This window comes from Periplaneta americana, chromosome 16, assembly GCF_040183065.1.
Source record: "Periplaneta americana isolate PAMFEO1 chromosome 16, P.americana_PAMFEO1_priV1, whole genome shotgun sequence".
Lineage (NCBI taxonomy): Eukaryota > Metazoa > Arthropoda > Insecta > Blattodea > Blattidae > Periplaneta > Periplaneta americana.
Window position 1 is genome coordinate 20,583,278 of NC_091132.1, and position 27,010 is coordinate 20,610,287.

Consider the following 27,010-nt stretch of genomic DNA (forward strand, 5'->3'; position numbering starts at 1 on the left):
GATATATTTTGTATAACTGATCTGAACTGCGCCCGAGCACGAGCTTCTGCTCTTTCGGGCTGCAATGCCTAATGTAGCTCAAGTGTAAGCATTAAATAAATAAATTAAATTAAAATTAAAAATTAAAATGTAATACTAGACTCTAATAAAAAAATAGTCACGTCGGGGACCGAACACGGATCATTTTCTTGCAGGCTGACGTGCTATCCATTCAGCTATGAACGAAATACGGAATGCATGCGTATAACGTTGAAGTTGATAGGCATATAGGCCTACTAATATTATTTCTAATATCTATTTTTCGATCAATAAGTATTTACACGTACAAATGAAACTCCTTGACATTCTAAATCTTAATTACTACGCATGTTCTTGTACATCAGCATTAGTATTAAATGTATTAATGCAACTTAAATTCCGGTTGAATTTATGTCGATAACTGTACAGTCTGGCGGTCAATTAAACAGAGAAAAACACGGCCGGCTACTTCTTGTTTCCGTGAATGTACAGGGAGGGGAGATGGTAATGCTTATGTTGACCATGGCCGTTATTGTTGAATTTTAGTTAATGTTTAGATATATAAAATAGTTTTCAAGAAAAGATTCGTCGTGCCGAATTCTTTAGAGAGATAAAAAAAAAAAACAATACCGAAAGTTCAACGGAAGTTTAGGAGTATGTACATAAGACAAAGTTCGCCCTTCAAACGTAAAATTAAACTGTGGTATGAATGATCTATAGGAACATCAAGTTGGTGGTCACTTGGACCAAAATCGAGTAAATAGTAACATGAGCTGCTGCCAGGAAGTCAAAAAGAGGTTAGCAATGGCCAAGGAAGCTTTAAATAGAAAAAGGAACATCTTCTGCGAACCTATGGAAAAAGAACTAAGGAAGTGACTAGTGAAGTACTTTGTGTAGGATGTAGCATTATGTGGGGAATAAACATGGACGTTACGATGAAGTAAAGAGAAGCGAATAGAAGCATTTGAAACGTGGGTATGGAAAAGAATGAAACGTGAGAAGTGGACAGACAGAAATAAGAAATAAAGCTGTGTTGGGAAGAGTGAATAAAAAAAAGAATAATGTTGAAAAAGGTCATGAAGAGAAAACGGAATTGACTGAGTCACTGGCTGAGAAGAAACTGCCTACTGAAGGATGCACTAAAATGAATGGTGAACGGGAGAAGAGTTCGGAGCAGAAGAAGGTATCAAATGATAGATAGACAACATTAAGATATATGAATCGTATGCAGAAACTATGAAGAAAACGAAAAACATGGAATATTAGAAAATGCTGGCTTTGGAGTGAAGGACCTGCCCTTGGACAGAAAACTACGAATTAATGACCCTTTGGGCAACAAATGGCGCACGCATGGAAACTGTACAACAAAACTAGCTCCTTTTATGAATATTTTGCTTCAAACAGAACTCAAACAATACATAGTTGTTAAGTTATTTCAGTTTAATTTTGTCGCATTATTTTATAGACACCCTGTACTTTTTAAAATTAATTATGGTGATGGAACCAGTTTCGTCAGCTATGATGCAGTAATATCCTCCATGACACATACGAATGCGAAATGCGTTACATCACACAAAGCAAAAGCGTAAAGTAGGAGCAGCAGACAATGAATCATGCAAACAGTCATTTCGATCGACAGATGAAAATGTAAAGACAGAATCGCGATATGCTGTATATATATATCGATGGTGTTTGAGTACAGGGAGATACAGTAAAAGCTGGTTCACAATAAATCGGAAACGAGAACGAGAACGGAAAAATTGTTAAAATGTGAGCATTCACAATTAACGAGAAGCTTGCCGGAGTCCGGGAACGGAAACGTGAGGTTGCCCAAGTTTCAACTTTGTCGTTCTCGTTTCCGATCACAGCCGACTAGATTCATTCTGTTGCCATGATGAAGCTATTTGATTGTCATATATTTTGTAGCAAGGAGGCCATGACAATTTCTTTTTCATGCATCGTTCCTAACTCATGAGAGAATGTTATTGGTCAATTATACACATATAACATCAGAATGCGTAATATCGACTTTACATATCGATATGTATAACCGTGTCCGTTTTCGGTATATTGTGAATAAAGAATCTTCACTTTCACATCCTCCGTTTCCAATTCTCGTTCTGGCTCTCGTTCCTGTTTTGTGGACCAGCCTTAAGTCATAAAAGTGAGTTTTGAGACAAATGAAAATTAAACTTCGGACCCTTATTGGGAAATAATTTTCTACAGAAATAAAATATATCAAATGCTAGTATTATTTTGTTTTTTGCACACCCATTTGTAGAATTTAACCTGGAGAACAAAACTTCAGTTGCACAAAAATGAATGTACTCCTTTTACCCGAACACCATCGATATTTTGATAATTTTACTTTGCAAGATAAATTCGTATTCATAATTCCGAAGTAGAAGTCCAGGGTCATCGGTGGAGTAGCGCAATGGTACAGTTCTGCAGACTTTACATTATCGGGTATAAGCTTATACTGTTAAAATCAACAACAAAATATTTACAATACTGTTATCCAAACAGGTAAATGTCTGCTTTTCATACTGGAGTGTCGGGTACAAAACTCAACGAGATCAAGTAATAGACGAAGGTTTTAAGGTGGTTCCGTTGGGACAAGTTTTCTCGGAACACTCCCGCACACCATTAAGATCATTATAATTACTGATGCTTAATTGTCTGTACCCCAGTGGGGTCGTGTAAAGAGCTGAGGGCAGGGGCGGCCCGTCCTTATGTGCTACAGTGCTACAGCACAATGATAATTTTTTGCTCATATAATGTATTTGCAATACCATAATATTAAATCTGTCATTTGACAATTTCCCGTGGTTATGTTCATGACACGTTATAGAGTGTTAGTCTTCGCTCTTTGGTGCCTCAGGGGGTACAATGTGCTACTCAAAATGTACATGAGAATGTAGACATTTAATGCGCATGTGCGAAGCTGAAATCACTGCTCTCATTGGCTATTTTTACGCGGGGAAGTGCTGTAGTCAGCTTCAGCACAACACAGCTTGGAGATTGCAAAAGTAAAGCGTAACGAAAGAATGCTTGTTTGTGGAAGAACTCGGAACTATATACAATGTATTTGGTAATTCAAGTGTCCGATTGCTGCTGCCACCTACCAGCTTTTTGAGGTTCCTCTTGAATCAGTCAGCAAGCGACGGAAATTGGAATCCCAGAAAATTGAAGTCAAGGAAGTATATGACCGTATAATTCAGGAAACTACTTATCGTTTCCAGTCTTTAAGCTACCTAGACGCAACAAAATTGTTAAACAGCAAATTTTTTGACAATTTTTCGCATAATTTTCCTGAACGCGTACTTGAAGTTGCTGTCAACAGCTATACTATACTGAACAAAAGAGTGTTAGACACAACTTGGAGTTCTATACGGAAGACCCGACTTCCGGAATATAGATGGCTGTTCAATTGTTACAATACATAGCCTCCAACAATTCACAGGATCCATTCTGTGAAGTGACGAAGTTGTTAAATGTTTTGATTACAACACCAATAACCACTGCTGAGCCAGAAATATGTTTTTCTTGCTTAAAACGCATAAAAACGTTTTTAAGGAACACTATGTCCCAGGATCGCCTCACTGCTCTTGCAATACTATCAATAGAAAAGACTATGATAGTAGATGGAGGGGTTTAACACGAGGGTAAATGGCAAGTTCTGCAGTAGGAAGGAACGTCGTATGGACTTCATATTTCGTCACTAGGCGAGTCTCAAATTAAGATAAATACATATAAGTGTATACAGTAGGCCGATACAGAGATTGTAGCACACTCATTATTTTGACCACCAGCCGCTACTGGCTGAGGGGGATAGCGAGATGATTTACAAAATAAAACAAAGACGCCTTATTAACATACATTTAATTTTCATTTAGAAACATGAGCATAAACAACGCTGAACATAAAAACATAAATACATATTTCAATATAAAGGAAAAAATAATTAATTTGACTATTACACTCTTACTACGTCATACTACTTTTGACCAATAAAACGGTACGAAAGGACGTATTTCAACCAATCATGGCTGCTTATCGCACAATTTTATCGCGTCCCTAGCATTTGTTTAATTTTATCGCGTCCCTAGCATTTGTTTCTTTGTTTGCCAACATTTGAAACTGCGCTGGTCTGGACGTAAAAAAAAAATATATATATATATATAAAATTACAAACCACTCCAGTTGATGCACAGCAGTTTCAAATATGACTCGCATTGGCATTCAAGAACAAGAATTGATAAAAATCACTGATCATACCTATGCATCTTCTGAAATCCGATTTACAAATAAATGAAGAGCACCATTCGGAAATCCTGAGTAAGTTGAATACACCATGTAGGCCTAAATCAACGAGTTCCACTTCTATTACGCACACGTCCAATATAACATCAATTGAACCACCAACCACATTCAAATTTGAAATTTGTACATTCAATAATTATTCCTTTTAAAATTATTCATGTTTATTTTTTATATCATCGTCGTTAATTAAAACTTTTCTAACACTTGTGTATATTATTTAGGTTATGTTATAGCTTCTGCTATATGATATTGTGGATAGTCACGTATCAGAGATTGTTTAATACTGAGATTTATTGAAAATCATCTGTCAAGTGACGTTGATTACTGGGATCCGGATGATTGAAGTCGAATGCAAATGTTTTAATAAAAACGAAACTGAATCATCAAACCCTTCTTGACTAGTAACCGTCTACAGAGTTCAATGAAGATTCCATAGTTGACCCAACTGCCATCTTGCGTAATGGTGCAATAATACATTTGAAGACAGGTTTATTTTCGTAAGTCAATTAATATTTTATTGTATTGGAGTACTTCGTTACTTCTAATCTTTATATACTTTCTTCTAATCGTGTAATAGCCAATTAAATCCCACTCGAGTTTTGATTTTCTCTACTGTTGATAAAAACCATTTATTTTCAGATACAGAAATCGATAAAGCACAATTCCAATTGAATTAAATTAACATACAATCAAACTCGTCACATCGTTACAACGACAACTGAATGCTTATATTAAAAAATCTCATTTTTTTGTTCTATAGAGAGACAATGTCAAGGTTTTCAAGTCTGCATACAATTAGCGAAGATATGAGCAATTTAAATTCTATCTTACTTATGAATGACTCTGTATTTTATTTAAGGGATCACGTAAGCCGACGGGAAACATTGTGACACCGAGGTCACCATGACGACCTTCCCATGCACAAAATGCACATACGCCTTGCAAATACGTTTATTAACACGGTCGCTCCAAAATGGGGGAGGGGCCAAGTAGGGTTGGCGAAGGCGTGGTGGGAGAATTGAGGGCACGGCAGGAGAAGCACGGGGAAGGGGGGGGGCGCGGTGGGAAACAAGTGAGAAGGGCAAGACAGACATGGGAGTAGTGTAATCCAGCAGTCTTCTGTTCCCTCTCATGGATCTCGGTTCAATCTCATAACAATGTGCATTCGGCGGGAAACTCCCATTTTAAAAATAAAGATGTGCATATGACTGGAGTAGACATAGACAGGTACGTGCAATCTTGGCAGCCTCACAAGGCACATGGATTCAACCTACCCCGTCTTCTTGCCTCCTGTAAATACACTATTTTTAAATGTCTTTGTGTTTCATTCTACTGCGAGTGTGTAAACTGCCTCATGTATCGTTTTCGAGCATTCTGGTGGTCTAATAAGTGAATATACAGGTAATCTGCATTAGTGTTTACATTATGCATGTAAAGTATCGGTCAATACTTGTTTTACGGAGCTAATGACTACACCAATCAGTGCAGTCCTTTGTTTTATGGTGGCTTACTTAAATAATGAACCATAGTTTGTGTGTTTTGTTTTTATGTATGAATAAATAATAATAATAATAATAATAATAATAATAATAATAATAATAATAATAATGTAAATACTAAATATAAACTTCGAATTATGCATCAAGATTCAAGACGTCATAATGTGTACCGGTACTTAGGCCTATGTATAGTTACTAATTTATTTATTATTGTATTAATGCCGTAAGCATAGAGAGTGATGCTATAGAGTTATAGACAATTGTGAACTATAACAACAGAGATAAGTGAAAAACAAAAATAAAAGAAATACATTTAAAATAAGAATAAAAACCAAAGCAACATTATTGAGTGTAGTTGTCATTATTGAGTGTGATTGTCATTATTGAGTGTAATTAGTTACCACTGCCACCGGGTATATACCCATTGCAGTGTGAATAAATACATACATACATACATACATACATACATACATACATACATACATACATACATACATACATACATACATACATACAATAGACATTACTGAGAAAATACTCTGATCTACAGAAGTCGAAAAATTCCTTAATATCATAGAAGGGCCTTTATAAGCCAACGATGCAAGATGGTTTTAAATATGTTAAAATGTAGAACATGCGCTTGTTGTAGCACTTTATTATACATTGCAACTGCAACCGAGCAAAAATAATTATTTTATTTGCTCAGTCTAACATTTGATTCAGAAAGATAATTATATCTCGTGCTATATCTGTGAAGTCCAGACCTATTAATATAATAATTGTTGAGGTTTTTCTTAACACCTAATAAGGGGTTTAATATGCATAGATTTACCACAGTTAAATTTTTTCTCTGATGAATAATATTTTCCTCATTCATGCAAATCAACAAAGCTTTGGTTATTTCTCCCTTTCTTTTGTCAATAAGTTACGATGAACAGTATTTACTCACATGAATTTTCATAACTGTGTAGACATTTTACATATTCTAGAATGTAAATGTTCTTAAATTGCAAATACATAAGAATGAATAATAGATACTCCTAATATTTCTAAAACTAATAGTACAAGGCGAATATTAATAATTAGTAGATCAAATTTTACTAACATAGTAATAGTAATAATGTATTTCGTAATAATAAATGTCTGGAAATTATATATTGATGGTCGGAGAGCTGTTCCCTTGTGATTGAGAAAGAGAACAGTAATAACGAATTAATAGGGATCCTATTTTATGATGAATACACATCTTAAATTTAGGTCTAAAAAGTTAGTTAATTTCGATGTTATTTCGCACAAAAATGTAAATTCAGTGTTATTTTGCATTTAAAAAATAACACTTTTTGACTCGTCATGCAAAATACATTACTGAATATTCCTACAAAGACTAGAGGTCTGTACGATCAAGGGAATTCTAAGGATCTTCTAAGATGAACCACGAAACATTCAGACTATTTCTACTTCATACTTAAAAATAAAGTCACTCGAAATACGGACTGAATATTTGCTTCAAGTTTCTGTATTAAAATAGGGTCTGCATTTAAAATTTAGTACATAAATACCAATGCACGACATTACATTTAATTATTTCCAATTTTAAGAAATTTCCACTACCAAATTTAATAAAAAATCGTAAATTCAGCTAACTCCAGTCACTGTCATACCTGCCAATAGTACAGACGTGGACAAATTATTAGCAAAATTGAAGATTTTTATTATATATTTTTACAAAATATGATTCTTCAATTTAGACTACAGTTGACATTTTTGTGTATTTCCAAATTATTAGTAAAATTGAAAATTTGTATTGTATACTTTTCAAAATTTAACTCCTCAATTTGGACTACATTTGATATTTTTGCATATTTACGAATTATTAGCAAACCTGAAGGTTTTCATTGTATATTTTTACAAAATTCGATTCTTCAATTTGGACTACAGTTGACATTTTGGATATTTCCAAATTATTAGCAAAACTGAAGATTTTTGTTTTATATTTTTACAAAATTTGACTCTTCAATGCAGTTAACATATTTGCTAATTTACAAATTATTAGCAAAATTGAAGATTTTTATTATATATTTTTACAAAACTTGACTCTTCAATTTAAACTACAGTTGACATTTTTGCATATTTCTGTCTACTGTAATGATGGAAATATCCAAAATTGTCAACTGTAGTCTAAATTGAAAAGTCAAATTTTGTAAACAGAATTATCATAAAAATCGTAGATTTTGTTAATAATTTGTCCACGTCTGTACAATGGGGAAGGGAACTTAGCTTTACCAAAGGTCATTGCATTACAGAAAACATTATATTTTTCTTTAAAGCTTCTTAATTTTAATTAGTTAAGTTATCTCAGAATTTTGTTATATTTTCTGCAAAAAAATAATTATTTTGTAAAAAAATATTTGCGGTTGATGGAGCATTTTACTATTAAAAATTGTAATTCACGCACTTTAAATTCATATTTGTAAAATATATATATATATATATATATATATATATATATATATATAAATTCTTTGATGGGCAAGTCAATTTTTGGCGAAATTGAGATATGTACAGTTTTGTCATCATCAGCTCGATATCTATGTCTGGTAAAAAGAGTACAAGTCAAAACCTGCTGTTCACACTAAAAACAAAAACTTCGCGTTATTCGGTCTGAAAATGTCTGAAGTATGAAATTTTTTAGTTTATCAGCTGAAAAATAGTAATTTCGCGAATCCATGCTTTGCAAAAACTATGTATCTTTATAAATTAATAATATTACTGTGCTATCCAACAACAGTTAGCTAATAATGTTAGCCCAAAGCTTACTACTACAATAATAATAATAATAATAATAATAATAATAATAATAATAATAATAATAATAATAATTTACAATATTACTCAAATTCTAAATTTATAGTAAATGACTCAAATTTAATGCTCTACAAGTTGCCAGTTTTAATGCATCTTGAACACGTAAGAACACGAAAACTAGAGTTGTTTAGGATAGGAAAGATTAACAGCTTATGCTACCTTTGAGGATTCTAGATAAAAGAAAGTCATTAAGATCTTGGTGTCTGAGATAATCACAATTTTTCTCATATCATAACTGTTCTTAGTGTCATTGGGCAGAAATGTTTACGAACATAAAGACATGAATTTTGCACTGGTTACTTTATAATTTAGCTGAATCAGTTGTAATAGAATTCCAGACTACATATTATCCAGATCTTGCTCCAGCAGATTTATACTTATTTCCAAATACCTACTCAAGGGACAGCGGTTTGCGTCAGCTAAGAAGTGAAAATTCATGTAACAAGCGCTCTGTGGGAAGTGACCAAAGATGGGCTGCAGAAATGTTTCGAGAAGTGGTATGGACGCTGGCAGTGTGTGTCACTGCCCAGGGGCGTACTTTGAAGGCGGTGTTGTGTAAATGGTTATATGTCATCTGCAACAAATGTATCTACACATGTTCGCACTGAGTCTACACGCCTGGAGTATAGGTCTCATACCACACGGGCAAGGCAGAGAAGTTGCCTATAGAGCATGGCGTTACCACCCGAAGTTCCGGCACTTTTTGACTCTACTTAGGATTTACCTCAGCTGACTAGTTTCGAAGTTTTGTTCGTCAGGCTTTGGAATGAAGAACAAGACTTCGAAACTAGTCAGCCAACGTAAATCCTAAACATTAACACAGTAAAGAAGTTGGAAATTTAAGCAGTGATATATAAGTGTTAAAAGTGTATATAAAAATGAAGGAAATATATTCTCCCATGAGGAGTCAAACCAACGTTCCGCATCGGTAGTCCACATGGCTATGGCGTGGGACGTAAATTAATCTTATTTAATTCTATAACCCTTAATCATCACACTCCCTGTGTTATCAACATCTTACGCGATAGACCGATAAGCAGCGCAAAATTTCCGAAGACAAGAGAGAGAGAGCTGTGGGCGACCACACGGAATAATAATAATAATAATAATAATAATAATAATAATAATAATAATAATGATTTATTTTAGCTGGCAGAGTTAAGGCCGTAAGGCCTTCTCTTCCACACAACCAGCAAAAAGTGTATATACATATGCATGAACTTACAAAGAATTCAACAATTTGATTTAGATGAGAGTTACATGTATACAAGAGTTATTTACGGATTAAACAACAAAATACTATGAACTATTAATTAAACACTGAAATAAACTGGGTAGCAGAATTAAACTAAAATACATAAAATGTTAATATATTTCAAATTATATTAGATAATAGAAAGAGATTATTATGAGACAATTTTGAAAATGCAGCACAATCAGGATGATGTCTAAAGAAAAAAAGCAACAGTGTAGTCAGTAATATTTTAAATCAGTATGATTGGAGTGAAATGCTAATAAGGTTATCTTTTAAGCTGTTCTTAAAGGTGTTTGTTGTCTTGCAGCCCCTAATACTTTGTGACAAGGAATTCCATTGACGCGAGGTGGATATTGTAAAAGATGAGGAATAACAAGATGTTCTATGAAGAGGTATATTTAGCGTGCCACAGATAAGTGATCTGGTATTTACGTCGTGGTTAGAGTATAGATAAGAGAAACGAGACGAAAGGTAATTTGGTGTTGAGGTGTGCAGAATTCGAAAGAGTAAAGACAAAGAGTGTAAAGTTCTGCGTTCTTTAAGTCGGAGCCACGAGAGACTTGCGAAGGACGGTGATATGTGATCATATCGTCGGATGTTGCACACGTATCTGATGCACATATTCTGAGCTCGCTGTAACTTGACTGACAGTTCAGAACTTAGATCACTTAACAAAACGTCACAATAATCGAAGTGCGGCATTACTAGGGTTTGTACTAGGGTAAGTTTTAGTTGCTGGGGCAAGAAGTTTCTCAAGCGACTCAAAGAGTGAAAGGAGGAACAGATTTTCTTTATCGTTTCTTTAACTTGAAAATTCCAACTTAGATTATTATCAAAAAAGAAGCCAAGATTTTTTACGACAGATGAATAAGGGATTAGCGTGTTGTTAAGGGTAACAACTGAAAGATTACTGTTATTAAGGGAGTTAACTACACGCTTATGTCCAATAATTATGGTGGTGAAAACGGAACGAATAAAATTAGAAGCACAGCAAATGATTCCATTTATGTAATGTAGGCTATGTCTTTTGAATAATAGTGCAAGAAAATAACTGTGAACGGAAATATTATTGCCAACATGACAAAAGAAACTGAATTGTTACAAAACATATAGCTAATGAGAAAATAATTATGTCACCTTAATAACACCGACGATCATACAGTGCATATCGTAGATGACACTCTAATGCTTCACACTGTTCCCAAGAGACAATAGGATCCATTTATATTACTTGAATTACTGATAAAACACTGAAGGACAAGGCCAGAAAGCACTAGACAACGCCGACATTCGCAGGCTACTGTTTATTTCAGATGGAAGTTACCGTGAAACAAAGCACAACAGAGACAATTGCAAGGTGAGTGAAGAGTATGGAACAGTGCTTGTAGCTTTTCTGTTCCTAATTTTACGAATAAACTCTATGCACAAAAGTTATATGGGATGGAAAAATGAATATATCGAACAAGTTTTAAAAAATACAGTACGCTTATGTTTTTCATATATGAAGAGTGTACTAAGGAATCTCTTATTTTTTAATGACACTATGGCCCAATTGTATAAATCTCCCTGACTAAAGATCAACTTTGATCGAAGATCGAAAAGTGAACCGAGTTCAGACACTTCTTCTGTTGTATAAAACTTTCCTGCGATCAAATTACCTTGGTTCAAATGCAATCTAAGTTCACGTGAAAAGGATTTGGCAACATCGCATAAACAGGTGAAAAACGTAATGCGCGGACAGGTTTGTTCAGTGTTGCCAATCTAGCGACTTTAACTCTTTTTCAACAACAATTTCTTTTAACTTTTATATTGCTTAAATAGGAATTTAGCGACCTTTTTAGCACCCCATAGTGACAAAATTTAATCTTTCTTTGTCGATAATGAGAAATCTAGCGACTTTACAACTACTTTTTGACGACTTTCCGTACACTCTGTTGGAGACACTGGTTTTTTGTGCAATGTAAATAATGGCGGACAATAAGAAGGTTACTGTTCTCCGAGTTGTTATCATGTTATGGTGTTTGATACTGCTAAACATAATAAAGCTTTATAAAACGACAATTTTCGTTTAGTAATACAGTTAATTGAAAATTTATGAATGTACCTATCATATCCGTTAATAATTAATGGTTGTTATAAACATAATATAATTATAGGTTATGTTATTTGATACTGCTGAACACGATAGAGCCTTATAAAATATAAGATTGTTTGTGTATTAAGGCAAGAAATTGAAAGAAATATAAATAAATGTACCTATCATATCTATTAATATTAATAATAATGGATATTTTATTTGCACAATCTGTCACTCGTATATTTCAAACAGAAAAGAAATAACTGAACTTGGATCATCTAACTTAATCGGAGAAATTTCTTCAGTCAAAGTTGACTTTAGTTTGAGACAAATTAATCTCAGATTAGACTTTATACAACACAAAATTCCAAGTTCAGCTGAAACAAGGATCAATTTAACCTCTGATCTAAGATTAAATGGTTTATACAATCGGGCCTATGGATTCTTCCTGTCTCAAAATATACAAAATCATATAATATTACTATTTTGTAATAACTGTCTGAAATTTATGATTTCAATCTATGCACAGGGTGTAAACAATATAAACCACTAAAACATACTGGCGGTAGAGCATAAGTAACTGAAGGAAAGAGTCAAATAATGTTTTTCTGTAACTGTCAAGGTTTCCCTAGAAAAAAAGAGTGTGTTCTGTGAGTCTAACTTTTTTGTAAAATGAAATAGATACCGTAGTCATTTACTTTGCCTGATGCGTAGGCTGAATCAGTAATTTGTTACTCTGTTGTGTATTGGTAAATGTTAGGCGCAAGGTCATTGGCATTGGAATTCACGTTCAATCCAAATGTAAACAAACAATTAGACTATGAATCTATCATGGTATTTTACAAAATGAAAAATAAAATTATAAGAAATAGTTAAATTTCACTACACATTTTGTTCAGTAAACTGATATAATAATAATAATAATAATAATAATAATAATAATAATAATAATAACAACAATAATAATAATTTATTTTAGCTGGTGGAGTTAAAGCCATAAGGCCTTCTCTTCCACTCAAACAGCAAAAAGTTTACATACATATGAATGGACTTACAAGCTACAAAGAACACAACAAATTGAGTTAAATAAAAGTTACGTGTATACAAGAGTTACTTATGAATTAAACAGTAAAATACTATGGACTATTAATTAAACAATGAGATACAAACTGTGTAGTGGTATTAAACTAATATACACAGAATATTAATATATTTCAAATAATGTTAGATAATAGAAACAAATTATAATAAGAATTACAGGAATACAGCGCTATGTACTGTCTATATAACTTTGGTACTTTATATCGTTTACACTATGTATATAACAAAGAGAAATACTTCAGTATACTATCAATTTATCGCTATATAAGGGGGTCATGAATTAAATTAATTAAATTATGGTTTACCTAACGACGCTCGCACCTGCCGAGGTTATATCAGCGTCGCTGGTGTGCCGGAATTTTGTCCCACAGGAGTTCTTTTACATGGCAGTAAATCTACTGACATGAACCTGTCGCATTTAAGCACACTTAAATGTCATCGACCTGAGCAGAGATCGAATCCGCAACCTCGAGCACAGGCCATCGCTATACCGACTACGCTACCGAGGCCGACGCCATAAATTAAATAATCATAAACAAAAACTAATGAAAACAATTTAATAATGATTCTTTTATCTGATTAATCATGGAGAATATTACACAAAGAAAACGAATTTAAATAATGATGATGATCAGATGCGGCAAAAGGGAAAGGGTCCTCTATAACTTTTGTTACATAGAGTTTCTTCATAAAATTATAAATAGAAAAGTTACAAACGTGTTCCATTCTGTTTACTCACCACCCTGTATAACGCTCAAATACTGTAGTGCATTTGCAGCGAAAGATGAGAGCTGCTGCCTATAAGCTGATGTACCTACAACCTAATTCCTGCTTCCGTAAAGTAACCTCGGTAGCTCAGTGCGTATACAGACAATGAAGAGGTTTCCAGTTAGAGATCCGTTTAATTTATGTTTTCTCTTATCATATTAATAATTAATGTTTACAGTGATAGCTATCGTATATTTAAAATAATGAAGGAAGAGAATTTACTGATTCTTTCTTTAATGCAGTCAGGGCCGTAGCGAGAGGCTGGCGAACTGACCAGCTGCCAGAGGCAGTTTCGAGGGGCACGAAAATATTGGTGTTTTTACAACATGAAAATAAATTAATCGCAAACTCATGAAAATACATCTTACGGCAATTAAAACTTAACTACGTTAACAAAATAACAACAAAATATTAGTGTTTGCTTGAAATCTGAATGTAATAATTTTAGTTTTCAATAGTTTTCACATTTCCTTATTCATTGTAGAGATGTCACGGTATAATTTTATTTATATTTCAAGATTTCAAAATAAAACTTTGTTATATTTGATGAATCGGATATTTGTTATTATTTTAACATATTGTCGTATCTCGATGAGAAAAGGAGAAAGTGCATTTTACATTTACATTTACAAATGACTTTTTGAGAATCCGGAGGTTCATTGCCGCCCTCACATAAGCCCGCCATCGGTTCCTATCCTGAGCAAGAATAATCCAGTCCCCAGCATCATATCCCACCTCCCTCAAATCCATTTTAATATTATCCTCCCATCTACGTCTCGGCCTCCACAAAGGTTCCCAACTAACACACTATACGCATTTCTGGATTCACCCATACGTACTACACGCCCTGCCCATCTCAAGCGTCTGGATTTAATGTTCCTAATTATGTCAGGTGAAGAATACAAGGCGCGCAGTTCTGCGTTGTATAACTTTCTCCATTCTCCTGTAACTTTATCCCTCTTAGCCCCAAATATTTTCCGAAATACTGTATTCTCGAACACCCTTAACCTCTGTTCCTCTCTCAAAGTGAGAGTCCAAGAAGGAAGTGCATACTCAAAGAAAAAAAAGCAGAAAAGAAATTCGTCAGATACATAACTTTACTGTGCTGCAATCTTTACGTAGGACTATGTGTGGGTGCGATCACCTGCCGACAGGTGGATACCTTTACTATGCTGTACATCTTTGCGTAAAACTAGGTGTGGGTGGTGCGAGAAATGGAACAAGGAGAATACAATGATAACAGGAAGACGAAGAACAAGCGAAAGGCGAGGAGAACAAAGAGAACAAGGCGAACACATGGGGAATACAAGGAGAACAAGGGGAACATAGGGAAATACAAGGAGAACAAGGGGAACATAGGGAAAAACAAGGAGAACATAGGGAAATACAAGGAGAACAAGGGGAACATAGGGAAATACAAGGAGAACAAGGGGAATATAAGAGGAATGAGAGAACAAGGGGATGCGAGGGGAACAAGGAGAATGCGAAGAGAACAAGCGAAATGCAAGGAAAGCGCGAGGATCATAAGAGGAATACAAGGCGAACAAGGGGAAGAAAAGAGGAACAATGGGAATACAGAGAGAGCAAGGGGAACACAAGGAGAACAAGGGAAACGCATGGAGGATAAGGAAAACGCATGGAGAACAAGGGAAATACAAGGAAAACAGAGGAAATACAAGAACAAGGGGAATACAAAGAGAATAAGGGGAAGAGAAGGAGAACAAGGGGAACACAAGGACAATGGAAACAAGGGAAAGACAGGGAGAACAAAAGAAAACAGGAAGAATATGGGAAAGACAGGAAGAACAAGGGGAAGACAGGGAGAACAAGGGAATGACAGGGAGACCAAGGGAAAGAGAAGGAGAACAAGTGAAAGAGAAGGAGAACAAGGCAACGACAACGAGAATAGGAAGAGAACAGGAGAACGCAATGAGGAAATGGGAATACAAGGAGAACAAGGGAAATATAAAGAGAATAAGGGAAATGCAAGGAGAACAAGAGAACACAAAGAGAACAAAGATAATAGAAGAAAAACAAGGGAAATACAAAGAGAACAAGGGTAAGCCATGGAGAACGAGGGTAATACATGGAGAATAAGGGGAACGCAAGGAGGCCAAGGGGAACAAGGGGAAGACAAGGAGAACAAAAAGAATATACGGAGAACAAGGGAGGAGGTAGTTTTTGATGTTACGGTCAGTTTCCAAGTTATCCCCCATAACTAGTAGTGAGCAGACGTTGTTCTACATAAAAAATAATAGCCAGATGTTATGGACCAGAAAATACTTGTTGCCTGGGGCGTCATTTGTCATGCTACCGCCCTGAATGTATGGACTTATTGTAAGGGATACTACGTATTTCAACATTATTCGATTATAGAAAATCGAATTTCCACTCAATACAGTACTTGGAAGTATTATGCTCGTGACTGTTGCTTGAAAATGATTACGCATATATTTTAGTATAAAGCTCAGTCGAAAGCAGTTTCGCTGTAATAACACCGATATTCCTAAGAATCCGTGATTATTGAATGGCTGAAGGCCCCAGTGCCATGTTCTTGCCCTCCACGTGATAGAAATGTACCTCTGAATATATACGCCGGATAAGGATACTGTTGAGGTAGTATTGCTCATAATAAGGCACTACTTTAAGGAAAGTGGCAATAACTCCCTTATTTTATTATTTTGAACGTTCGAGATGTACTGTACGTCCATAGATGTTACAACTATACTTTTACAAGTAGAATAACATGGAAAAAGGGGAGAAATAAAAATAAGGCAAATAGCTCTCGAATTCGAGGCCTCTCCGGTTCCACAGTAGTTGAAGCATGGCCTTGTCATCTCGCGCAGATTACTTGGGTTACAGCACGTGTAAGCTTTACGAAGTAGACGCATTTTCGTCCACAGCGCGTCCAAGGTCATACTTCAATCATCATGGAACGGCTTCTATGCGTACGCATCAAGATGCCGCGTTTCCTAATGGAATAACATTAAATACACAGGCTGCAGATCGCTAATTTCCATGCTAATAACTCGGTAACCTTTGATCATTGTATAGTTTGACTTTGCTTTACTTTGTTTTAAAATCTTAAACTTTCATTTCTGTAGTGCTCGGGAAAAGTGGCACAAGTAAAAAATGTTAATTTTACAGGAGAAGGAAAAAAACTGTCTTCACACTGGTTTATGTCGATTTGATTTTCTTCTGTATGAATTATTGTAATGGGAGAAATACTTATGCCTCTTTTCCCAAGCGAGCAGATGTTCCGTAAGTTGTCTATAAATTATTAAAAAATGTTTGTGGAAACTGACTTGTGCCACTTTTCCCAAGCACTGCAGTTTTTTTAAGGAATGACATGAGTGAAATTTCTATTTTCTACACTTTTTAAGTTAGAGGCTTAATTTTTTCCATACAGCTATATCCTATTATTAGTATCAATGTCCGTAAGTTTCATTAGTTCAATGGTTTTTTAATTATGAAAATAATTTTTTTGTCTTATTCAAAATGTATCTCTCTCTCCCCCCCCCCCCAAATATAGTTATAGGCCTGAAAAAAATTGTACAGCATCTTTACATGCATATCATTTAACAGCAGAGCCATACTTTGAATTTTGAATATATAAGTAACCTGAAAAGAAAATTTAATCCTGTCACTTCAAAACTTTTATTTTTTTAATATCCGGGTAATATATTTTATTATTATAAAAGGTAAAAGGTAACCCCGTAACATACCATGAAGGCACTTGGGGGGCATGGAGGTAGAGCCCCATGCTTTCCATGACCTCGGCACTAGAATGAGGTGGTGTGGTCGGCACCACGCTCTGACCGCCTTTTACCCCCAGGAAAGACCCGGTACTCAATTTTATAGGAGGCTGAGTGAACCTCGGGGCCGTTCTGAAAGTTTGGCAACGAGAAAAAATCCTGTCACCACCTGGGATCGAACCCCGGACCTTCCAGTCCGTAGCCAGCTGCTCTACCAACTGAGCTTATATATTTTTTTAATTTTCAAAATATTTATTTTATCAAAGAAAAGAGACTGTGTAGTTTTGTTAACAATACTTCTCAGAACATGCAGTAAAAACTTCAACTTCTTAGCATGAAATTTGTTGGAGTCTATGGTACTTGAATGTAAGTAAAAAATAAATAAACAAATAAATAAATAAATAAATAAATAAATAAATAAATAAATAAATAAATAAATAAATAAATAAATAAATAAATAAATAAATAAAATGTCGATTTTTCCGTCAAGAAAACATGTTTACAATTGTGAAATATAACTAAAGCATTAATTTTGAGGACGGTTATGTTGATTAAATTTGGCCAGCATATAAAAGAAAGGTCAATGATAATAATTAAGAAAAAAAAGTTCCCCTCCACCCTCGAAAAATAGATAAAATTTTGGAAATATTCAACATTTTTTTTCCTCCATTACTGTATCTTGTAGAGACCTGCAAAACTGCGCACACGACCGGTTTAGATTCGACCGGCCGGAGCTCAACCGGCTACGATGAACATTGGGCCGAATAACTCGGTTGTCGAGCGATTACGCCTGATGTATTGCAGAGTAGACAGAACATCAGGCGCATTTACATGAAAATAACGTTTTTCGAGTACACAACCGGAGTAACAAGGAAATTTACGTTGTCTTATTGAACAAAAAAAATGTTTGCAAGTATTCTTACAGTTCATTCGACACTGTAACATATATATTTTCTTTATTATTCTGAACTTGCAGTAACTTTATAAGTATCGTTTATATTTTAAACTTTTAGAGTTTTACTAATGAAAGTTGCTTATAGATATGTTAAACAATGTCATAGTTTTTCACAGAACAAGACGTGCACAAGCCATGTATATTTTTCTTACCAATAAACGCTATATAGCTGGCGTTTTTCTATACCAGTGTTAAACAGTATACGTCATAACTTCATCATTTGATTACGTCGTAACTATTTCTCGTCACATATTGACAATCTTGTTCGATATAACCCAATGATCGATATTACATAAGTTCATGTAAGATCGCGAATTATTTAGAACACAAATCTCACACAGAAAGAAATGGTAAGGAGGAAGAAAATACGATCTCCAAATAACACCAGGTACATTTCATCATACAATAGCTCTTTAACATTTTCTCAGTAGGCTATACAAACAGAGTAATAATATTGAAGGATATTTATTTTGTTTAATTACAAAAATATGTTTGCTTCAAATAGGAATACAAATAATTTGACACTTTAATACATTTATTTTTGTATTTCGAGCTTGCAGTAATTTGACTAGTAACAAATAAATGAACAATGGACACAGTGACATCGAAGGAAATAGACTAATGTATAATGTGAAATATCATAATGTAAACATATTCAAAAATATAATTACAATTCATTATAAAACAAAATAGGAAATAAGTACACAAGTCCATTACGACGTTTGTACTTTAAACTAAAAAAAATGTATAGGCCTACCTCTAAAACAATAGTTGCATGCTTTTTAATTATTCTAATCAGTTGCAATATTATTTATTTACTTACTTACTTACAAATGGCTTTTAAGGAACCCGAAGGTTCATTGCCGCCCTCACATAAGCCCGCCATCGGTCCCTATCCTGTGCAAGATTAAGCCAGTCTCTATCATCATACCCCACCTCCCTCAAATCCATTTTAATATTATCCTCCCATCTACGTCTCGGCCTCCCTAAAGGTCTTTTTCCCCTCCGGTCTCCCAACTAACACTCTATATGCATTTCTGGATTCGCCCATACGTGCTACATGCCCTGCCCATCTCAAACGTCTGGATTTCAAGTTCCTAATTATGCAATATTATTTATTAAGAAATCAATTTAAAAAGATAAACAGTAATGTTATTTTCAACAATACGATTACTTTGGCTCCCAATGGTTGTTGTTCTGTACAAAATAAGTATAATTTACACATTTCTAAACTACGAATAACAAAAGAATAGCAAGGTTTAGAAACAAATCATTCTGTATAGGAAAGATCTACTTCAGAGAAAACAAGTGTTATTCAAAGAACTATTTTATTACGCACGTGCTAATATCAACTATTTGATGTTCACAATTATTATTATTAGGGCCTATTATCATAGACTACATGATCAGAGTTGACTTCTTGTGTTTATGTATTTATAAATCTCTTTTACTAGTCTAAAGTTATGCTCGGTGGAAACACTTATTCATGGAATGGCCAATATTCGTTTCACAAGTGTTGCTAGAGAGGCTAGAGTTGTTTGGTGATCTTTCCATCAATTCAGTATGCAGAAAATGAAATGAGCATAATGTATAATGTGAGATATAATAAGTAAATAAATCCAAAATAGAATTACAATTAATCACAAAACATAAAATTAAATAATTATTAACTGTAAATGCATTCCTCCAAAACAGTAGCTATTCATATACAGGGTAGAAGTGAAATAACCCTGCAGATTGTACGGGGCGATAAGGTTCACTTAAATGAATGGAAAACCTATATTACGTTTAATTCTCTAGTCATAGTAAACATACTAAAAGTATTGGTTGTAGTAGGTTTCAGAAGCTATAAAGTTGTTTTAGTTTTACTATTGATCGAGTTTACTGTTTTTTAAGTGTGTCATTATTGTAATATTATAATTCAGTTTTCTAGTGTAAGCAAAAATTACAACCTTGGTAATTTGTGGATACCGAAAGTTTTTTTTCGGCAATTTACGCTTTACAACGTCTGTAGTTTCACGCTGCATGCTGTTTGTTCCTCTTGATGATCCGCAGCTATAATATCTGGATGGTTCCCACTGTGATCTTCATTTTATATGCCAGAGCCGTCCACCCACAGAGAGATCAGATCAACTCGAATACACGTTAAACCGAATACTCAGGCAGTACACAAACAGATGTACTTCGCATACTGCCTATAAAGCCAAGTGTTCAGTAGTGCTCTGCAAGTTTGTTCGGCTTTCAACCGGTTTTGCAGGACTCTAGTATCTTGTACAATAATGAAAATGAGTATGTGTAAAACACTGTCCTTCTGCTATATGATAAAAATACTTTTACGATTAAAAAAAATTATATATATATATATATATATATATATATATATATATATTTATTTATGTTCAAAATTCAAAATGGTAGCAGTTCACTGTGCAGTGATGAAGCGTTTCCCTCATAACTCAAAAACTATCCGACATTCTGTGATGAAATTTTGTGTGTATTTATGGATGTCATATCTCCAATATGATGCAAAATCACTTCTCTACCTTTGATAGATTGTCTGATAAAAAATAAATTATTTTAAAAAATGGTAAAATAGCAGTATTTTCTTCTAACACGAAATAAAAAAAAATATACTGTATTATTTTAAACATGAGTTTCAGCAATAAAATAAAAGCGAGAGAACATGAAAGAGTTAACAAGTTTATGAGTTATGAGGGAAACGCTTCATCACTGCACAGTGAACAGCCACCGTCTTGAATTTAAAAATATATATATATATTTTTTTTAAACCGTCAAAATATTTTTTTCATATAGCAGAAGGACAATGTTTTGCACATACCAATTTTCATTAGTGTACAAAATACAGTAATAGAGGAAAAAAATGTTGAATATTTCCAAAAATTTTACTGCTGTAAGCTATATGTAACCCCTTAAATATTCCGTCTAAATTGGAGATACCTAAAAAGCATTCTGTCCTTCTAAGAAGTTGAGTTAAATGTCAAAGTTTAAAGAAAATACTATTTAGGACTCATTTTAATACGGTAAAGAGTTTTATTTTGAGCAGTGGCAAACTTCATGTTTTGATGTTTTGATTCCAACAATTACTGCATATGTATTTTTGTCTAAAATGAGTGATTGTGTGATAATGCAATAATTTCAGAATGACATGAGAGGTATCCACTTCTGGCCAAGGCTACTAGTGCGAGCAAGCAACAGATATAGGAAAATATTGCACGTCTTTATTTTCCTAACAGTTGGGTTGGGATATTGCTTCTTGCTTGGCAGCTACGCTCTTTCGAAACAACATGAAATTGCCAGGGCTAGAAATGTCACTGCCGCAAAGCCAACAATACAAACAAAAGTACGTATTGAATAAATAGTTTGTTAAGTGCTTTGAAATTCATTAACATCTCTCAGCATTGTGTTTCTATCAGATCTTTACAAGAGGAGTTGATAAATTTATAAGCTTATCACAGATGACAATTTATTTTATCACCCAGCATTTTCAGTCTTTTATGATATGATTACTTATGGCTGAAATAATAATTTGATATGAAGAGGGTGTTAACAGTGTGTTTCTATGACGTTCAATGCCGTCATGCAGTGCAGTGAGTTTTTTCCAGAAATGTCTGTCAACACTCACTCACAAATGGCTTTTAAGGAACCCGCAGGTTCATTGCCGCCCTCACATAAGCCCGCCAGCGGTCCCTATCCTGTGCAAGATTAATCCAGTCTCTATCATCATATCCCACCTCCCTCAAATCTATTTTAATATTATCCTCCCATCTACGTCTCGGCCTCCCCAAAGGTCTTTTTCCCTCCAGTTTCCCAACTAACACTCTATATTCATTTGTGGATTAGCCCATACATTCTACATGCCCTACCCATCTCAAACATCTGGATTTAAAGTTCCTAATTGTGTCAGGTGAAGAATACAATGCATGTAATTCTGTGTTGTGTAACTTTCTCCATTCTTCTCTAACTTCATCCCTCTTAGCCCCAAATATTTTCCTAAGAACCTTATTCTCAAACATCCTTAATCTCTGTTCCTCTCTCAAAGTGAGAGTCCAGGTCTGTCACCACAGACATACAAAATGAGTAATATATTCTTCTATTCTAAGAATGTCTCTAAAGCAATGAATACAGATCAGAAATAGGAAGGGCGAAGTGTTACCAAAAGATTGTTTTATATCTCTGAAAACAATGGACAAAGTTTTTGGGAGAGGTATGCCACTATGGATGAAACACGATTTCACACTACGATCCTGAAATGAAAAAAAAATCTATCAAAATAGTGCAAAATTCCTCTTCTCCTACCTCAAAATGTTTCGAGGGCAGAAATCAGTTATGGCTTCAGTTTTTTTGAGGATGATGAAGGAATTATCATGGTCGATTTCCTGGAACATGGCATCACTACCAATACTAATGAATATTATTCTAACATTCTCAGAAACTGGCAGAAAAACTGAAAATCAACTTATGATTCCGTATTGTGAGAGAACCTTGTTCTTAAACTTGTAAAAATAGGTATCAAGAGAAAGCTGCTTAACTGACTAGAATCTTTTCTTAGTGAGAAAAGCTGCAGTGTTCGATATGGAGATTCTTCCTCTAAACATTATCTACTCAAAACTGGATACCTCAAAGCTCTGTTACAAGCTTATTCTGTTCAATGTTTATATAAATGATCTAATCAAAGATTTAAATTCACTTCAAGGGACAAAATGTTTGGACAAGCTGATAAATTGGTACATAATCAACAATATGTCTGTCAATATTTCAAAAACTGCATATCAAACTTTCACATTAGCTCATAACAGAATTGAACCACAATTAAGGTATCAAAATAATATTCTGACGTCAACCAACGAGTTTATTTATTTATTTGGGAGTAACTTCTGACAGCAAACTCTCTTGGACACAGTATATAGAAGAAGTCAGAGATAAAGCTTCAAAGCACCTGCATACAATGAAACAGCTGATGGTTATTAAATGGGGATGTTCCCGTTCAATGTTACATACAACATACAAAATATTTGTTCTGCCTGTTAGATTGTATTTTTGTGAGCCACTTATCACCATGTCTCAAAATAACATGAATAAACTTGAATTAGTTCATAATTAAGCACTCACTGGTGCAGTGAAATCCATATCTATTGATGCAATGCTTGCTGACAGAAATAATAGATCTATTCAAAATCTGATAGAAGAGAAAAATTTCTCAGGATTCCAGGGAATGGTTATTATTTGAACAGATATGAGAACAAAATCAGCAAACTGAAGACACAACATGGTTTTGCACAGGTAGTGTGGAGTCTCAGGTCAAATATCAGCTTGCCATCTAGGATACAAAGTTTCTCTGTACCTCAAAATCCAATGGACATAGAAAATATTGCAGTTAGTTCACAGAACTAGTAGAAAATATAGTTAAAGATGACGTGCCTAAGGATCTTTTGAAATTACCAACAATAGAAACTCTTAATATCCGATATCCTTTTAGAATGCTGGCTCCATATGTACACTGACGACTTACAAATAGAAAGCTATGAGGAGTAGAAGTTTATTGCAAGCTTTTCTCCTTCTGTAAACCAATAGGGCAGCAAAGAACAGGATTTGATTGAGAAATTGAAGGAATTCGCTTGGCACTTACTCAGCTTTTCAAGCCTTCACAAGTGCTATAATACTGTCAGATTCCAAGGCTACCATAACCGCTCCAATCAAGTGCTCTACATCTACTGAAGACTTTGACTGCATACAGCAAATAAGATAGCTAAAATTCAATAATAAAATTATTGTTATACAATGGATCCCTGAACACTGTGAAATCCAAGGAAGTTAGTTTACACGTTGGCAAAAAAAAAGGAGCAAAGGTTACACAAATTTTCCACACTGACACATCATACCATAGTGTGAAACATGTTGTTGTTTTCCAATGCCAGGCGTTTGACAATAAAGTCATTTGACCTCTTGCACTCCAATATTTTTCAAAGATATTATCATGACCAGCCAATGAAGCACAGATTTTGAGGTGTTCCGAATCCATTTCTTGGTTTGAGTTGCACAATGGGCAGTTAGGGGACTGATATATTCCAATTCTATGCAGGTGTTTGGCCAAACAATCATGGCCTGTTGCCAATCTAAATGCAGCTACAGACGATTTTCGTGGTAAATCGGGAATTAACTGTGGATTTTGATGCAGAGAGTTCCATTTTTTCCCTTGGGATTGAGTTATCAAATTTTGTTTGTTGAAGTCTAAGTATGTAGATTTAATAAATCTCTTCACAGAGTAATACGTAGATTTAGTAACAGGTCTGTAAGTAGCAGTGCTGCCCTTCTTTGCTAAAGCATCCGCATTCTCGTTTCCCAGGATTCCACAATGGGATGGTATCCATTGGGATACAATTCTTTTATTGAGTGATATTAATTGAGAGAGCGTGAAACATATATTGAACAAAATTTGTCACAATAAACAACAGAATAATTTGGCTTTATGTGTATGGGAAAAACAGTGGAAGAACAATAATATGGAAATTTCAGATTGACATAGAAGAAAGGCAATTGTGTCTTTCCATCTTACAACAGGCCACGATTGTCTAGCAAAACATCTGCACCGAATAAGATTCCAGAATGATCCATTCTGTATGCCCTGCAATTCACAAGAGGAAATAGACAGGAAACATAAGATCATCTAGTGAATGTGACGTAACAGGTCGTATGGATTAATGGCGACTAAACCAAAATCCTGCCATTGAATTAAAAAAAAGTTAAAAAATTGGCCAAAATATAAATGAAAAGTCACTTATTCTTTTTTGCAATGAAACTAATTTTTTTTTCCCGAAAAAATGACCAAAATATCACCCATCTCCTCTCATATACTTACTTACTGGCTTTTAAGGAACCCGGAGGTTCATTGCCGTCCTCACATAAGCCTGCCATTGGTCCCTATCCTGAGCAAGATCAATCCAGTCTCTATCATCATATCCCACCTCCCTCAAATCCATTTTAATATTATCTTCCCTCTACGTCTCGGCCTCCCCAAAGGTCTTCTCCCCTCTGGCCTCCCAACTAACACTCTATATGCATATCTGGATTCGCCCACACGTGCTACATGCCCTGCCCATCTCAAACATCTGGATTTAACGTTCCTAATTATGTCAGGTGAAGAATACAATGCGTGCAGCTCTGCGTTGTGTAACTTTCTCCATTCTCCTGTAACTTCATCCCTCTTAGCCCCAAATATTTTCCTAAGAACCTTATTCTCAAAAACCCTCAATCTCTGTTCCTCTCTCAAAGTGAGAGTCCAAGTTTCACAGCCATACAGAACAACAGGTAATATGACTGTTTTATAAATTCTAACTTTCAGATTTTTTGACAGCAGACTAGATAACAAAAGCTTCTCAACAAAAATAATAACAGGCATTTCCCATATTTATTCTGCGTTTAATTTCCTCCCGAGTGTCATTTTCATTTGTTACTGTTGCTCCAAGATATTTGAATTTTTCCATCTCTTCGAAGGATAAATCTCCAACTTTTATAGTTCCATTTCGTAAAATATTCTGATCACGAGACATAATCATATACTTAGTCTTTTCGGGATTTACTTCCAACCCTATCTCTTTACTTGCTTCAAGTAGAATTTCCGTGTTTTCCCTAATCGTTTGTAAATTTTCTCCTAACATATTCACGTCATCCGCATAAACAAGAAGCTGATGTAACCAGTTCAATTCCAAACCCTCTGTGTTATCCTGAACTTTTCCTAATGGCATATTCTAGAGCGAAGTTAAAAAGTAAAGGTGATAGTGCATCTCCCAGCTTTAGCCTGCAGTGAATTGGAAAAGCATCAGATAGAAACTGGCCTATACGGACTCTGCTGTAAGTTTCACTAAGACACATTTTAATTAATCGAACTAGTTTCTTGGGAATACAAATTCAATAACAATATTATATAAAACTTCTCTCTTAACCGAGTCATACGCCTTTTTGAAATCTATGAATAACTGATGTACTGTACCCTTATACTCCCATTTTTTCTCCAATATCTGTCGAATACAAAAAATCTGATCAATAGTCAATCTATTACGCCTGAAACCACACTGATGATCCCCAATAATTTCATCTATATCTATATATGGAGTTAATCTTCTCAAAAGGATATTCGACAAAATTTTGTACGATGTCAACAAAAGTGATATTCCTCGAAAGTTACTACAGTTAGTCTTGTCCCCCTTCTTAAAAATAGGTACGATTCTCCTCTCTTATGTATTTGCTAAATCTGTAATGACCCCAAAGAGTAGGAATTTCTTCTCAGCTCACTATTTTTGTTCATTTGAAGAAAAAAATAGAGCCATTCTTCATAACAAGTAGTTTCGTTTTTATTGCTAAAAATGGAAAAAGTTG

At 34.6% G+C, this 27,010-nt stretch overlaps 2 protein-coding genes across 11 annotated transcripts in view; one reads left to right on the forward strand and one right to left on the reverse strand.

Annotated features, from left to right (window-relative positions):
- Positions 1 to 27,010, reverse strand: part of MICU1 (Mitochondrial calcium uptake 1) — a 343,655-nt gene that overhangs the window by 91,298 nt on the left and 225,347 nt on the right. The window lies entirely within an intron of this gene.
- LOC138716261 (carbohydrate sulfotransferase 11-like) overlaps positions 1 to 27,010 on the forward strand; it is a 43,818-nt gene that overhangs the window by 2,370 nt on the left and 14,438 nt on the right. The window contains exons 1-2 of one of the 3 annotated variants that reach the window (XM_069849151.1): positions 5,410 to 5,568; positions 21,777 to 21,977. In XM_069849151.1, coding sequence (XP_069705252.1) covers positions 21,783 to 21,977 — 195 coding nt within the window. In that variant the 5' untranslated portion in view covers positions 5,410 to 5,568; positions 21,777 to 21,782. Of the gene's footprint in view, positions 1 to 5,409; positions 5,569 to 5,592; positions 5,743 to 21,776; positions 21,978 to 27,010 lie in introns of those variants that run through there. The other 2 variants (XM_069849153.1, XM_069849154.1) reach the window with 2 other exon arrangements.